This window comes from Cygnus olor, chromosome 13 (genome assembly GCF_009769625.2).
Source record: "Cygnus olor isolate bCygOlo1 chromosome 13, bCygOlo1.pri.v2, whole genome shotgun sequence".
NCBI classification, from domain to species: Eukaryota; Metazoa; Chordata; class Aves; order Anseriformes; family Anatidae; genus Cygnus; species Cygnus olor.
The window spans coordinates 17,484,606-17,500,088 of record NC_049181.1 but is presented as its reverse complement, the minus strand read 5'-3'; the positions used below and the strand labels follow the sequence as shown (position 1 = coordinate 17,500,088).

The 15,483-nt window shown below is 48.8% G+C and overlaps 2 protein-coding genes and 1 long non-coding RNA gene across 3 annotated transcripts; 2 read left to right on the top strand and 1 right to left on the bottom strand.

Moving 5' to 3' along the window:
• Positions 1 to 882: 882 nt before the first annotated feature.
• On the bottom strand, positions 883 to 12,015 carry FGF16 (fibroblast growth factor 16). Its single transcript, XM_040572682.1, has 3 exons — positions 11,587 to 12,015; positions 5,323 to 5,426; positions 883 to 1,477 (listed from the first exon to the last, which is right to left on the bottom strand). Exons 1-3 carry the CDS (start codon positions 11,858 to 11,860, stop codon positions 1,232 to 1,234), a joined length of 624 nt encoding a protein of 207 aa, XP_040428616.1. The 5' UTR covers positions 11,861 to 12,015; the 3' UTR covers positions 883 to 1,231.
• LOC121077429 lies at positions 2,111 to 5,314 on the top strand. Its single transcript, XR_005824030.1, has 3 exons — positions 2,111 to 3,072; positions 3,502 to 3,584; positions 5,039 to 5,314. It is a non-coding gene; the product is annotated as an uncharacterized LOC121077429 (long non-coding RNA).
• Positions 11,973 to 14,698, top strand: LOC121077514 (translation initiation factor IF-2-like). Its single transcript, XM_040572786.1, has 3 exons — positions 11,973 to 11,994; positions 12,509 to 13,149; positions 14,170 to 14,698. Exons 1-3 carry the CDS (start codon positions 11,973 to 11,975, stop codon positions 14,269 to 14,271), a joined length of 765 nt encoding a protein of 254 aa, XP_040428720.1. The 3' UTR covers positions 14,272 to 14,698.
• Positions 14,699 to 15,483: the final 785 nt, after the last annotated feature.

Genomic DNA, 15,483 nt, shown 5'->3' with positions numbered 1-15,483 from the left:
ACAATGCTTCAGGTAAGAGTTCAGGTGTGAGGCTGGGTGGTTTTAACAGGTGTGAACTGGGAGGTTCCTCCCTGCACTGCAGCAGGGACGCATATTCCTGGGAAATCCTACACAAGGTCTTCAGGAGCGGTGGCATGCCTGGTGCCTGGTGTGGCCTGAGGGCTGATTTTTGTCCCTGGCACCACAAAGGGGAGGACTGGATCTGCCATTCTCAGCTCCCACGCTTCATTTTATGTCCAGCTGCTTGTTTCAGGGGGGGGTCACGCTTCCCAGAGCCATTCCAGCTATAATTTGATGTTGCCCTTCCGTAAGAGTTTGGAGTTTAAGAAATTTATCTAAAGTCCAAAGCCTTTTTATAGGTGGTCTTAATCTTCACATTGATCAGAAAATACATGGTTAATTGTTAAGGAGCACCAAAAAAAAGGGCTAGCAAGAAATCTACAATATAAAGACAATTTTATTGCCAATAAGCTCTTAAAACTCTTTGTTTTTTTTTTCCTGTTTCAGTAGGACCTTATTCTTCCTGATGAAAATCCGGTCATAGCATCTCTCATTAAAAATAAAATTATTTTGAAATAAATAAATATATAAAATAAATATCATATACATTTTATAAATAGTTTTGTCCCTATGCACAGTATCCATGCTTACATCTGAATAATGTTCCTCACCCACTTCCCACCCCAACAGCAGGAAACACCCCACACATCAGGACCAGTCCTTGTAGCATCATCCACGTAGCAAACTCCTGGGCCGCTGAAGCAGGGCACCATTTGAAAGGCTTCTTCTTTGCCGGTAACTATCCCAAGCTCATCAGCAGCATCTGTAGCAGTTCTGTGGTCTTTTGTTTTCTTCCTTTCTCTTGTTTTTTTTTTTTTTTAGTTGTTTTTATTTTTTTCCCCCTGGTGATCAAGTTTGCTCGCCTGTTTGTTCCTTTAAGCAACCATAACACTGAATATTCAGCCTCTCTGACAGCCACCGAGTAAAGAAAGTGAATGAAAATGAAAGATTATATGTAGGGTTCCCTCCCTTCCCCTACCCCCACCCCCATAAATAACCCACGTTCGATATACACTTCAAACAAGGAGGAACAGCAGTGTCTGAATTCAATGTAAGTGCTTTCCTATGTCATCTACGTTTACAGGAATGATGGAATGACTATTAATATAGTGCTCTGGGAAAAAGCTTGGGAGCCCAAGTATGTACACTGACGGGGCAGCTGCCGGAAACATCACCTGTAGTGGAAGAGGTCTCTGTACATTGCAGGTATTTTGGCAGGGTCCACAGGCCTCGGTAAAAAGTGAGTGAATTTCTGATGTCTCTTAGTCCTGTATCCCTCGCGGGGGGAGCCGTCCTTGTTCAGCGCCACGTAGTAATGCCTCTCCGAGTCGGGATGCTTGTAGAGGGTCGAGGCGTACGTGTTGTACCAGTTCTCTTCAAACTGCTCTCGGAAAACGCACTCCCTTGTGAGCTTCTTCTGCGTTGGGGCAGAGATGTGAGAAGAAAAAGATGGGTGTCAAAAAATAAAAATCAAAAAAAAAGATCTCTTCCTATTTCCTTCACTTTCTTTTCCTATAATTTTCCTAGCTACCTGCTTCTGGCTCCCCTGAGGAGGGGACTGTGCTGCTGGGGATGATTCTCATGGGTGAAAGCTGGAAACGGGCACAAGCCCGGACCCAAAGACCTCCGAAGCTGGAGGAGGAAGGAGACAGAAGGAGAAGGTGGGTGTGCATTTTGCAAAGGCCCTCCATTAAAAATAAAACACGGCTGCAGCAAAACTCCAAAGCTGGCAGCCACGTGTCTGTGGTCAGGGTGTGAACGTGGAGATTGCTGCGTTGGCTGTGGGACCGGCACCTGTCTGGGGAAGGGAGTGCCCAGTTGGGGCCGTCCCCCCCCGGCAGCCCCACGCGCAGGTAAGACACAGCGAACGCACGCTGCGGCGCAAGGCACCTCCCGGCAGGACGAGCGAGCAGCGTGTTTGAAAGTTCAAGGCACATAATGATATACACTGCAATACGAATGAAAGCATTCCTCAGGCCTTTCATCTTCTGAAGCGCCAGATAGCTGTGATGTGAGGCCATAACAAGATGTGGGGAGGTCTGGATGGGGAGCAGCGCCCCGGGGATGCCTAACCCCAGGGAAGATTTACGGCGGCGATAGGTGATGCGATGAGTGAGTGCCAGCACCGGCCTCGGCGCAAGGCCAGCACATGGCCGGAGCATCACACATCGGGTTTGGGGGATGGATGCCACCGCTGTCATGCAGCCACAGCCCCTTGAACCCTTACCCCGGGGGCTGCTGGCAGCACGTGGCTTTTCAGGCAGTGGCCATCACCCATGGGCTCTGATCTCTCCCGTGCCAGCTGTCGGGCTGGGCTGGGTCGCAGCGAGGAGTGGGGCTGTCCCCAGCCCCACCAGGACCTGGGGGACTCTGGGGTGGCTGCACTGAGTGGCAGGGGACCCGCAGACCCCGTGGGGATTGCCCAGGAGGGGCTCAGGCCTTTCAGATGAAAGGCGGGCTGCAGACGTAGGATGCTAGAACATTACAAAGACTGTACCCACACGGTAAACTATTTGGGTAGGGAATGTGTCTTATCTATGCTGTATGGAGTGCTAAGTAAATGTTATTGCCTGCAGTGGATGTTTTGTAATAAGATACAGGAGCTCACCTGCGCTCAGAACCTGTTTTGAACGTTTTGCTGCTAATTAAATAAACCCTGAGGAAACTCATGAGTCCTCCAAAAGCCTCCACCACAGCTCTTGTCATCTGAGAGCAGCAGAACTGCAGATTTCTCTTCCCAGATCTGTCAATGAACATGCACTTCTTCCCCTCCTAGGATGGCATCTACTCAAAACACACTGGAAGCTACTGACCAACTGAAGTGCAGTGCTGCTGCGTTGTCCCCACCTGCATGCCTTTCACTGGGCTGTTTGGAGGCACTGTGTTTCTGTACAACGTTTTGCGGGTCCTGGGTGACTCTGCAGGATGTCATTTATTTTCCTCCCAGCCCTGGGATGTCCCCACTGAGCCTGAGGCGACGCAGGGCACTGCCCGGGACTCTTACTGCTCCAGGTACTTGCTTCTATTTCTGAAATTGGTGGAAAATGTAGCAGAAGCGGTGGGACACAGCTAACAGAGCAGGCTGACGGGCACTCCCGAGAGGACCTCGTGTGTCTTTGTGGCAGTGGTTGACTCCGGTGTTTGATGCTGCTAAATCAATATGCGCAGCATGCAAAGTTGGCACTGAGGGGAACACTACACTTGCAGAAATTTTAAAAATACCACTCCCCTGCAATCTCCTCAAATACCATTGTAATGCTAATGCTGTTGTTACACACTGCTTTATGGACCTGTAAGTAGGAATACTGTAGTGGCTTTCCCTGTTGAAAAGCCATCATTGCACAACCCACACATTACAGGTTTTAAAACTTCAGGGTTATTTGGGGACCTGGTTTGTGACTTTTGCACAATTCGGATTGGTGGTCACTGTCATCCCTGCAGTGTCCAGTGTGTTTTCTACTGTGCAGGATGCAACAACAGAGAAAACTCCCATGATTATGTCTTAAGGTCAATTCTGTTTCCAGGTAAAGTCTTGTAAAATTGTATTTTTGTTATTTCTGTGAGGTAGCATTAAGACAGGCCCTGAAACTTAATTAACTCTGTTGATTCATGATCAGAGCTGCAGGGCTTGAAAGCAAAGGAGATACGCAGGTTTGTGCCCTCATTTTCAGCATGAATGAGTACAAGCTGCAATTCCAGGAGCTGTTGAACAGCCTTGGAGTTTAACAGGAGGGGTCCTGCTGCATGGTTTTAGGCTTGAGCCGATTTCTGAAGTTTAAAATTTCTGTATTTTATGGATTCCTGGTAACTTTACCTTTTATCTGTCTTGCGTGCTTCTAATGTAATCACTGTCTCTGCTCTTTTGTTTTGGGTAGATGTTATTAAGGAAGTGAAGTGGAAAAAGAAAAGTTATCAATCAATGCTAGTACTTGATTATCTCATATAAACTTCAGTACCTGGACCTTAAAAGTAGTGAAAGTGGCTATAGCAGTCTCAGTAGATGGGAATGGGAGAAGAAAAGATGATGGAAACTTATGTTTTATCATTACTGTTCTCTAAGAAAAAGTTTTCTGAAGGCTTCTCTATGTGCACTGAACACAAGGTTAAAAGTTCTACACTATGAGGTTGATCTGGCTTGGGTAGAGGAAGTTTGTGCCTTCCACTTTGGTTTAAAGTCGATTTATTTTATGTCATTTTAAAGTTATTGTGATCCACCCTTAAAAAAATCAGTGTCCTCACATAGGGTGGTAATCTAGAAAGATGCATTTAAAAAAAACACACCCTTGTGATGAGTTGAATTCAAGGCAACGGGGCATCTGATGAAAAAGCACCGATGCAGTGCAGCAGCTACAGAAAAATAACCTTAAAAAAAAAAAAGCTATCTAGAATGCAATTAATTTTCAGAATAGAAGCAATTCTTCTAGCTAACTAGAAATAATTATTTTATATTGAATTAAATAATTAGGAATTGAGTCCTGTAGGAAGGACTCTGCCCAGCTACTGAGACCTGGCATTTTGATTACAAGCCTAAACACTCAAGTAGAAGTGAGCAGAGGACAGCTTGGCTCTCTTTGGGTCAATGGGGACTTAACCAGTGATGGCAAAGCTCTTACTGGGTGCACCCACGGGGTACCTGCACCATTTCAGCCCCATCTGCTGAATTAGGTGTTAAGGAATTTGTGTTGAGAGGAAAGCTAGCATGTGGCTTTTGGCAAAACAAGAAAAACTTTAGTCTGAAAGGGTATTTTTAGAAAATTATGAGAAACTTCCCTAAACTCCTAAAAGGAGTTGTAGAGAATGCTATAATAAAAATAACACTTACACCACACTTTCAGTTTCCATGAGAGAACTATAACACAAATGTAAGACCTGCAGATACATGCAGATCCTGAGCATGTGGGCAATAAATGTGATGTTACTTGTGAAAATATTCAAATACCACCCGTTTTTATGCTAAATTTCCCTCCTGTGCCTTTAGTTGACCATTCCTGCCCTGTTTCCAAAAGGCTGAAGCCCATTAAACCCCCACGAAGGGCTTGGGAGCTGCACCCTGTGCTGGACAACACTGCGTGAGTGCATCCCCCTCCCTATAATCCCCTGTTTTGTATCTGTCACTGGTACTCTGACACCAGTGGGTAAGATGGAGGAATGTGGCACCACAAGGACTATGGAGGCCTGTGACGGACACAGCTGGTGACACCAATGAGGCCCCACAGCCCGGAATGCTGTATATTTCATATCATCAGGAGATCTGAAACTTACCGACCCATACAGCTCGCCTCTCTCATTCATGCCGAGGTAGAGTCCTGAATCCACCCCACGGATACTAACCAGCCCCACCGCCAGGCTGATAAACTCCAAAATCCCTAAAACAGAAAAGGAATGCAAATCATACAGGTGACAAAACTGACACCAGGCTCAAGTGACAAACATGAAACAGCACTTCCCAAACACAGAGCTTCTCACAGACCTTGCTTGTTTTATTTATAACTGCACAGTTCTTAAATCTCTAGTCCTACACGCATGCAATCCTTCAATTTCCACTCCAGACTTCTCCCCAGCATTATGAACTTGACTTGTCCGAGGGAAATGACCTTTCCTAATGAGAAAAGGAGTGCTAGGCGTAGCTGTTGCTTTTATTTATTTTTTTTTAATCACCAAAAAGAGAGATGGAGAAACGTGTGCCTGGCCCACTAGCAGTTTTACAAGACTCTTACCACACTGGGTCTGTCTTCTTCACCAAAAGCAAAGTGAGTTTTGTCCCCACAGAGCTTCTGGTATGAGAAGATAGCCCCACACAATTTAAAGTGATGATTTCAATAAAAATAAATAAAAAGCACTAGAAAAGGTGTTTGTGAGGCTTGTCCTGTTCCCGCTGCTGCAGTGATGCTTGTCAAGTGGTGCTTGCCACCCCAAAATGTATACAATCTTCAGGGATAAAGCCAACTTCAGATATGCACAGGTAGAAACGCACCCGCCACCTGCCCCCTTCAAGCTCCATGGAAAATCCTCCCAGAGGTGCTAGAGGGACTGTGTTAGACTCTGAATATATCACATGCTCCCAATCCAGAGGTCGTAGGCAGTTTTTGCCCACGTCCAGCGCTGAATGAGTTAGCCAGGAGGTTGCAGTAGAGGCAGGAAGAGGGTTCTCACCATCCCAGATATGTCTAATGAATGGGCAGGGCGTTTCCATTGACAGGAGGGCAAAGTTGCTCTAACCTTTAGCTTGGCTCCAGGTGCCTTAATATAGCTCCCAAAATGTCCAGTCCCGAGCAATTGCCCCTTGCCTCTCCGATCGGGTTACCTCCCAGAGCTCCTCTGAAAAGTATGCCTTGGGTCTAAAACCACCGCGTGACGTACGGCCACCTGAGCCGGCTGACTCCAGCGGCAGTCAGCCCTTGGCTCTGGAAATGGATCTTCTGCGCGGTCAGGTGTGGATGTGATGACTTTCAGAGGGTGTCACTGCCTAAATATAGGACAGATACACGGCCACGGACCCCTCAGCTCAGCGCAGACGGGTTGGTCAGGTGCTGGCAGCCACGCTGGTGCAAGAATTAGTCTTTCTGCCTTGTGTCAGACTTTTTGTCTACGCTATGCCTCGTGTGTCTGATCCAACCCTCCCTGGAGCCAGCAGGTGGTGCGGGGTGGAGACGAAATTTGGACTCAGGAGCTGGAGTTCCTTGAGACAAACAGGAAAGCAAACAGACAACTTGAATTTTAGACCAGTGCAGAAATTTGCCAGGCTGAAATATGCCCAGCTACACTCAGAGCGGGGTAACTTGTCCTCCGTGGGGCTTTGGGCTCCTGGAGACCAGCACAATGCGTCATTGCATTCGTTTTCTATCAGATCCTACAAAACGCAAAGAAAGCACAGCCTTTCCAAATGTCCCATGTTTTCTTCAAGGGACTCCAGAATTACTGGTTTCCCAGAGAGTCGGTTCTTTCCTTTCCCCCGCGTGCCCAGGCTGGGACACACGTTGCCTTCAGAGCAGGCAGTGCACACGGGCAGCCTTCCACGGCAGGCAGACCAAGACCTGGCTCTGCTCTTCATGCACCTAGCTTCATGGTTTCTTATCTGAAAAGAGGTATGAGCAGGGAGGGAAGAGGTGCAGGATGAAGCATTTTCTTCTGCCTCCGCTCCCCACCAGTCCTGAAACATGGAGCAAGTTACCGAACTGCTGTCCACTTCCCTTCCCCCACCTGTAGGACAAAAATGAGGACAGCCGCTATTTCTGAGTAATGGGAACTTCACTCACCCCTCTTTGAACAGTGGTATGGTTATTCAGAAAAATAAAGGAAAAAGTAATACAGGGGGAAAGGAGTACAGGGATCCCTAGAAATGGGGTGTCCTTCCCAGGCTGATGACAAGTGGATATTCAAGTGAAAAATGTCTGATAACTGGAGAGCCATAGATCGACCTCCTTACTGGCACTAATTGGGTTGGTTGGTTTGCTTTTGGTTTTAAATTTACCTTCAGTCGCCCCTGGGAAGCAGGAAAATGCTCCTAGTCCTGTTTAGGAACTGAGGGATGTTTGAGAAAGGGAAGCAGAAAGCTCTTCTTGAGTTTACCCACCAGCAGGCTCTGCCTGTGGCATTTGAAGCCAGTCTCTAAAGACCTGGTAAGGGCATCCCAGAGCAGCGCTGGCCCTTCCCAGAAGGCGAGACACCTCTCCTCTGGTGCACGTTAGCTGTGCACTTGCTGTTCTTGCAACTGAGATTTCTGCAAGGTGGACCCGTGACAACCTCTTCTGACAATGTCACTTGCAGTACTCCCCTCTCCTGATCTCTGATGGCACTTGGAGACGGGCACGGAAGACAACTCTGTTGAAATAGCATTAAGAACGTAACTTAAACCCACAAAAGTCAGGAGACGGAGTGAAGGCTGAAAAAATGTGGGCAAATATCCATCCTGTCCTTAGCTCACTCCAATTGCTAGACAAAATTGCAGCTTCGTACATCTGATCTCCAGCAGCACAGGGAGCGGCCACTGGGGCCAGATCAAGAATTTTCTTTCAAATTGTAGCGGTGTGTTTTTGTGGTAGACCATGGGGTATTTTTTTTTTTCCCCTTTCTCTTGTTTTCTTTTCCCTCAGGACTTGCTTCATTTTTCATGCTTTGATTATTCATTCTGTTTGTTCTTGGAGTCTTTTTAGATAATATTAGGAGAGATTTGATTAAGGCTCCAACTGGATTCATTTAACACCAAAGCACTGAATGATCTCCTGAGCGCTGTGGCGGCCAGCCCCGCATGCTCTCGCATTACTATAAACTATCCCTCAAAGAACAATTCAGCTCGCTGCACCTGTCTCTTCCTACATGACTGTATTGACGAGCCGCGGTACAGAAACAACCTCAGATGTTGTATCAATGTCTACAAACCTAAAGCTTCAGCTAAAAAACTCAACAACTGTTTGGGAACAGGTGCACTGGAGTCTGAATGTCAAAATCTACTGCAAAACTTTCTCTGGAGGTTTCACCAGCTTCTCTAAGTGGCTCTGTTACAGATCCATTACCAGATTTGTACCCAAGAAGAGCTTTGTTTACCCCCTTTAGTAGACTCCAGCACTAACTCGAGGCCTTTTCCTCTCCTCCCTTGCAGTGAAGCACTGTTGGAGTCGCTTGTTGAATGCTGGTGTAAAACAGACTCAAGGCAGAAGGGTAGCAATTCCTCCTGGCAAGGATTTTCCTGGCGGACTTATCTCACTTCCCTCCTCAGAAGGATTCTTCTCGTAGGGGTGGTAATGTCAGTCCAAACCCTCTCCAGCCTTTCACCACCCTTTATGTCTCTGTACAAGAAGGTTCCTAGCAGATGCAGTGAGAAGACAGATACATTTTTAAAAACGCTTCCATTTTTTTCTGGGATGACTCAGGTGGAGCTGCCAGTTCAGAGAGAGCGTTTGCGCAATCCTCTCGTCTAAGAATGAGCTTTCTTCCAAGGATCCTGAAGGGCTTCACCAAACTTTGCGTTAAGCCTCCTCCAGGAAAAATAAGCTGCATGCTGTCATTCTTGTGTGAATCTGTATTTTTACAAGTATAAAATGTCACATTCCAGGAGACAGGTGTGATTTCAGAAAGCTCCAGTCCTCGACAGATGAGAGGCAATAGTTGCTGTGACTGCTCAGGAGTTGTGGGTAGATGCTTCTGCTGCTTTTCCTGTTTCCTACTGGCACATCCCTTGACTTCTGTGGTACAAATTAATCTCTCCCTTAAACCTTCCTGTTAGGACCTTGACTGCCATCAGCAGGGCTTCAGTTCATTATTTTTCTCCCTGAAAGACTTGGATGTCCTGCACATCTGCTAACTTCTGGGATGGTGCAGATACTGCCTGTCTTTTCCTGAACCCCTTCCAGTAATCAGAGATAGGGATACAAAGTCCAGTTCCAACCTACATCCCTTCTGCAGCTGGATATATGCCTGTGCCGGGGCGTCCCTGTGAGCCATCCATGGAGCAAGCACATTAATAATCTGCTCGTGAGATCAGGGAGCACCTTCCAGCCATGTGCGCTTGATCTGCCAAACCATCATAAAGGGTTTCTAAGTATTTCCCCAGGTGCCCCTAGATTTAAGGCGGCTTCAAACTGCTACCCTGAAAACCTCTCTAGCTCCATATCCCTCAGTTTAGTTTTGTAGTTCCCCAGCACCGTACAGCCTGCCTGTTTCTGTAATAAGTTACTGCTTTGTGCCTGCTGCATGCAAAATTTAGGAATGCATCGATACATGACATCGTAATACAAACCATACCAGTAACACTGGAATTTAAATATTCATGGCTACTGAATGCAGATGGTGAATACTGTGTGCCAATACGTTATTGCTTTGAGTCTCTGCTGCAGCGACATTCAGTCCAACTTTATCTGAACATGAGGATTCCAGTCTAATCCTGTGGGGCTTTGTCCTGCAATTACAACAAATAACTATTTATTTTACACTGCCTCTGGGAAAACCCTGAAGCAGAAAACTATAATATTTTATATCTGAAGTCTGGTCTAGTTTACGTAGCTGGATGCTGACTGCTAAAACGCTTAGGGAATGCCAATGTTTCGATTTATTGAACACACTGTGTGACTTAAGCTTAAGTGTGCAAAATTCATGAAAAGTTTTAGCCTGTTTAATGCATTCTTCCAAAGTTTGTTTGGAAATACGTTTATTTTACTCTATCTTTTAAAAAAATGGGACTGAGATAGACATAGCCATCTGAAACGGTTTACCCGTATAAAGATAGGTAAAAAAAGAAAAAAAAAAAAGAACTGGCAGATTAAACTAACATGGCAGACTAAACTAAAAAGCAAACAGATGCAGTGGGTTCGCTTTCAGTTTCTTTTAAAAGGTTAAAAGATATATGTCTTTCGGGAGGTAATTAAAGAACACTTGCCCCATGAGCCCATTAGTACCTTACTCTGACCTGCAGGTTATGACTTTCTTGTTGATTTAGGCAGGGACATGTTACACACACACCTGGTGTTTATGGAAAGCACAGTTCACAGATAAGCTTTTCCAATTGTTCCAAAAACCTGCCTTAAACTAACAACAACAATAGCAGCAGCGGCGGAGTTCCTGAAGTATCAGAAAGCACCGGTTGCAAACAATTAAAGGCAAAAAAGAATTCCCTTCACTGAGGAGTTAAATCACTTGAAAACTGTAAAAAGTCTTGCGAACACTTCTTGCAACCTGTTGACAACATAGCTGAGATCACTGGCATGGGACTTGTTGATAGCTTACCCAGACACCTGCACTAGATGCTGAAGTAGCGGGAATTTTTCTTAGCTGTGCTCAAACTTACTGTACTCCTTCGCCTGTGGCTTAGGATGCATTTTTTGAAGATTACATATAGTCTCATTAGAGATTCCTGCTCTTGTGTGACACAGATACAAGCTCTGAAGTCTTCCAGCTTTATCCCAGGCAGCAAGGTAAATCCACAGCACTCTGCCTATTGTTCCATCTTCTCCTTTCAGAGGTCCCCTAAGCATTTTTCCCCCTTCAGCTTCCCCTTTCCTTTCCAACAACCTCCCGAAACAGAGCTTCAGACGCCAATCCAGCCAACTGATCCCTGCCTACTTGGGGGAGACACTCCTAATGAAATTCACGCAAGGAGAAGAAATCACATTAGCTCACAAATATCTGCCGAGGCCAAAAGAAGAAGGAAAAAGAAAAAATATACCCGAAAAAGCCAGAAATTTCTTTTTCCGACATGCTCCCTCCTTTCTTTTGCCTGCCTTAGTTTTAAGTCCATGGGCATAGGCAGAGCTGAAGCGGCCACCCCCACCGTCCCCCCATCCACTTTTATTTAGTTTTTTCTCTTTTCCCCCCACTTTTGTTTCCTAAGGCTTGTCCCTGTGCACCTGCGGGGACGCCGGGAGGGGAGGAAATCGGAAAACACAACCCGCCCGCATCGCCGACGAGTGAGCACGTTTGTTTAGGAGGCTAATTATATCCGGCAGCTTTAGGTTGCCGGGCTAATTAATTAGTGGGGCCGGGGGAGGCACCTGCCGCCGGGCTGGGCCGCCACCTGCCGCCGGGAGCCCTTACCGAAGCGGCTGTGGTCCTGCCGGGTGCCGTGCACCGTGCCGTTGGGGAAGATCTCCAGGTGAAAGCCGGTGCGGCAGTAGAGCTGCCGCCGCCGCAGGATGCCCTTGAGGTGAGCGAAGTCGGTGGGCGAGCCGCGCTGCAGCCGCCCCTCGATCTGCCCCAGGCGCTCGTTGAGGAAGCCGGCCGGGTCGGCGAGGGGCAGCCCGGCCAGAGCCGGGGGCAAGCCGTGCAGCTCGGGGTCCAGCGCCCCCAGGAAGCCGCCCACCTCGGCCATGGGGCCGCGGGCGAGCAGCGGCCCCCTCAGGGCCCCCTCAGAGCCCGGCCGGCCCCGCACGGCCCGCCCCGGCTCCCCGCGCCTCCCATGGCTGGCTGGGGCCCGCTCGCGGATGCAAACGGCACTTTATATACGTACACACTCCCCTTACATTGACATATTGGATATTTAAATGCAAGCCACACCTCACTGGCATCCCCTTTGGCTATCGCCTTTTTTTTTTCCTTTCTCTAATCCTTTTTTTTTTTTTTTTTTTTTAAATAAAAGCTTCACTCCCTCTTTTATTATGAAAAAAAAAAAAACGGCAGGGAAAAGCTACACGCGAGGCTCCGGGCAGGTCCCGGCTGGAAGCACGGAGCCCCCGCACGCAGCCGGGGATGCGGCGCGGCCCCGGCCCCGGCCCGGCTCCCTCTCAGGAGGTGCCCGGGGCCCGGAGCCCCCTCCCGGGCCCCCTGAGGCCGGAGCCCCGCGGCCGTGGCCCCCGAGGTTCTGTCAGTGCCCTCCAGCCCCGGCCGTGTCCTTCCCCCCCCCTCACACCGACCACTGTGGAAAAACTAACATGTAGGGGAGAGGGCTCGAGGAGCGTGTTGTTTTATTTTTTTATTTTTTTTTCCAGCGTCCGAGCTGCAAAGCGATCTCTTTGAAAAGTGATCCCGCGGCGTTTTTACGGCCGGGTTTACAAGCGGCGGGCGCTGAGGGGCCGGGGCCGGCGCTGGGCAGCCCGGGCTCGCTCCCCACCTTCCTCCCGTTGCAAACAGGTGTTTCCGCGCCCTCCGACACCGTATCCGTGGCAGCAGCTGCCGGGAGCGCTGCAGACAGACGGAGGCAGGCACGGGGAGACGTGCGGGCCCCGCCAGGGGAGGGGAAAACGCCAGCCCGGCCGGGCAGCGCCCGAGCCTCGCCTCGGTGAGGAGCCGCAGTCGGAGCCGCCCCGCCACCGCCCGGCCCCGCCAGGCGGCGCTGCCGCTGCTCGCCGCGCTGCCGCTGCCCCGCCGGGGCCGGGCGCTGAGGGCAGCAGGGGATCGGCATCGCCCCGTGCCACGCCAGGGGAGGGAAAGAACCACGGGCAAGCCCCCCCCCAAAAAAACAGCCCGCAAACGCAGCAGCTCGCTTTGCTACTGGGGACGCCTCGGGCTGCAGCCTCGGTGGATCCTCGAGGGGGGCAACAGTGGGCAGGGCTGAAGTATCGGACCCCCCCTCAGAGGGTCTCGGCCTCCTTAAGGGGCCTCACACCTCAGCGTGTTTCCCGTCGGCGAGTCTGTCCCCTCACGGATCTCCCCCTTCGGCAGGTAGCTCCCCTCAGGAGGACTCACTCCTCTGTGGGTTTCTTCTGCCTCAGCGGGTCCTTCCCCTCATGGGTCTCCCCTCAGTGGGTCTCACGTTTTGGTGGGTAGCTCCCCTCAGGAGGGGACACCCCTCAGTGGGGTCTGTCACCTCAGCAGGTCCTTCCCCTCATGGATCTCCCCTCAGCTGGTGTCCTGTTTTGGCAGGCAGCTTCCCTCAGGATGACTTACCCCGCCACGGGTAGCTCCTCTCAGCAGGTCCCTCTTCTCAGCAGGTCTCTTCTCAGCCTGACTGTCCCCTCACGGGTCTCCCTTACAGTGGGTCTCCCCTCAGCAAATCTTCCACCTCACAGGGTCTCTGCAAGTAGCGTTCCTCAGGAGGAGCAGGGTTCCCCTCAGGAGCTCTGCCCCCTCATGGATCTCCCCTCAGCGGGTCTCACATTTTGGCAGGTAGCGCCCCTCAGGAGGACTCACCCCTCTGTAGGTCTCTTCCCCCTCAGTGGGTCTGTCCCCTCAGGGATCTCCCCCTTTGGCGGCTAGCTCCCATCAGGAGGGGAGGACACCTCTCAGCAGGGTTCCCCTCAGTGGGTCTGTCGGCTCAGCGGGTCTGATCCCTCATGGATCTCCCCTCAGCATGCCTCACATTTTGGCAGGTAGCTCCCCTCAGGAGGACTCACCCCTCCCTGTTTTTTTCCCTCTCAGCAGGTCTGTCCCCTCATGGTCTCCCCCCAGCAAGTCTCTCCCCCCAGCAGGTCTCTCCCCTCGGCAGGTTTCCCCTCGGTGGGGTCTCTTCCCCTCAGCAGGTAGCCCCCTTCAGGAGGACTCACCCCTCAGCCAATCTCTGCCCTCAGCAGGTTTCCCCTCAGTGGGACCTGTGCCCTCATGGGCTTCCTCTCATCGAGGCTGTCCTGTCAGGGGGTTTCACCCCTAAGCCCCACCCTGCAGTGGGACGCTTCTCCCCACATCTATCCCAAGGCAGAGGGGGGGTTGAAATGACCATAACATGCATCCCCCTTTTGCCCACAGGCCTGGGCAACACTCTGTTGTGAAGACATGAAGAAAATTGTGATATTACGACATGGAGTATCCACACGTGCATCTGCAGCGGGTGAGGGATCTGGTTTTTAAATGCGAGATGGGGGTGTTTTTTCCTGTCAGAGCTGCGGCTGTAAAAGGGGTGTAGTTGATGCAGAACTTGACACATGAAGCCTAAAGCCATGGGTATTTTTAAAACGTAGTCTGTTCCTGAGGTAGTAAAATCTGTGCAAGTGTGTTTGCTGGCTATTTGTCATGTATGGTTACGTGGGGATACCACTGTCTGTGGAGTTCAGGCATCCCACAGCAAAGATGGTGTTTTTATGTCTGTGTTATTTATATGAAGATTCAGGTATGGTTGGGTAACTGAAGGAAATGAACTCTGTCTGCTGAAAATGAGAGAAGCCCAAGAAGGGGAGGGGAGGAGGAACACCCCGAATCTGAATAACTGCTAAGGTCATAATCCTGTTAATGCTGTGAATTTAATGCATGAAATTCATATAATGTGAATGATCCCAGTACAATCAAATATGCTCTTTTGTAAAACGTGGGTTTGCTGAATTAAGTAAGTGAGTTTTGCCTCTGGATTCATAGAGACCAGGATTTTACCTCATTTCTAAATATGTCTGAAGGTAGATCATAGGGGTATTAAGAAGAGAGAGAAAAAAACAGTTTCTTACGAAAGGACTAAGTAAACGCTGCGGAGGCTTCTGCCACTGACTTCAACAGGCTCTGGATCCGTTACAATATCCTTAAACCCAAATCCATACAATCACTTATAGGAATACTTAGGAAACTGAAAAAAAGTAACAGATTTCAATTACATTACAGTAAAATCCAAGATAAAGTAAAAAACCACAAATCTCCATACTTAAATAATGTATAACAAAATCAGAGAAATCCCTCATCCAAGCTGACATTCCTCACTTAACTCTCCGTGATTATGGTCCGCTTTTGAAGTGTCTGCAATACGTTTTATTGAGAAGTTGTATGGGCTGGTACAACATGTTCTATTTAGGCACAACAGGATGCAGAAAAGGTAGCTTTCTTTTTTTTTTGTCTTTAATTTCCTGGTTTGTTTACATTTTTATTAAGCTGAGGAAAGAGCAGAGAGAGTTGTGCCCTGTATTGTTTGAAGAAAAAGTATGTATTTTGAATACTCAAAGCTAGAATAAATTCTTTGAAAAAAGAAATGTTTTTAGGTATTTCCTCTTATATTAGATAGAAAACAGGTCTTCACTCAGCAATTTCTTGAATGGGGATAGACACACAATTTGCGACACAAGGCATGATGTGTTACAGAAT

Excerpts from the sequence above, each read along its gene's own strand:
- FGF16 (XM_040572682.1), bottom strand. The coding sequence starts at position 11,860 with ATGGCCGAGGTGGGCGGCTTCCTGGGGGCGCTGGACCCCGAGCTGCAC. Across the intron at positions 5,427-11,586 it reads GCAGGACCACAGCCGCTTCG|GGATTTTGGAGTTTATCAGC; the intron begins GTAAGGGCTCCC and ends TTTCTGTTTTAG. Across the intron at positions 1,478-5,322 it reads GAGGCGAGCTGTATGGGTCG|AAGAAGCTCACAAGGGAGTG; the intron begins GTAAGTTTCAGA and ends GCCCCAACGCAG.
- LOC121077514 (XM_040572786.1), top strand. The coding sequence starts at position 11,973 with ATGCAAACGGCACTTTATATAC. Across the intron at positions 11,995-12,508 it reads GCAAACGGCACTTTATATAC|TGATCCCGCGGCGTTTTTAC; the intron begins GTACACACTCCC and ends CTCTTTGAAAAG. Across the intron at positions 13,150-14,169 it reads CGGATCTCCCCCTTCGGCAG|GCCTGGGCAACACTCTGTTG; the intron begins GTAGCTCCCCTC and ends TTTTGCCCACAG.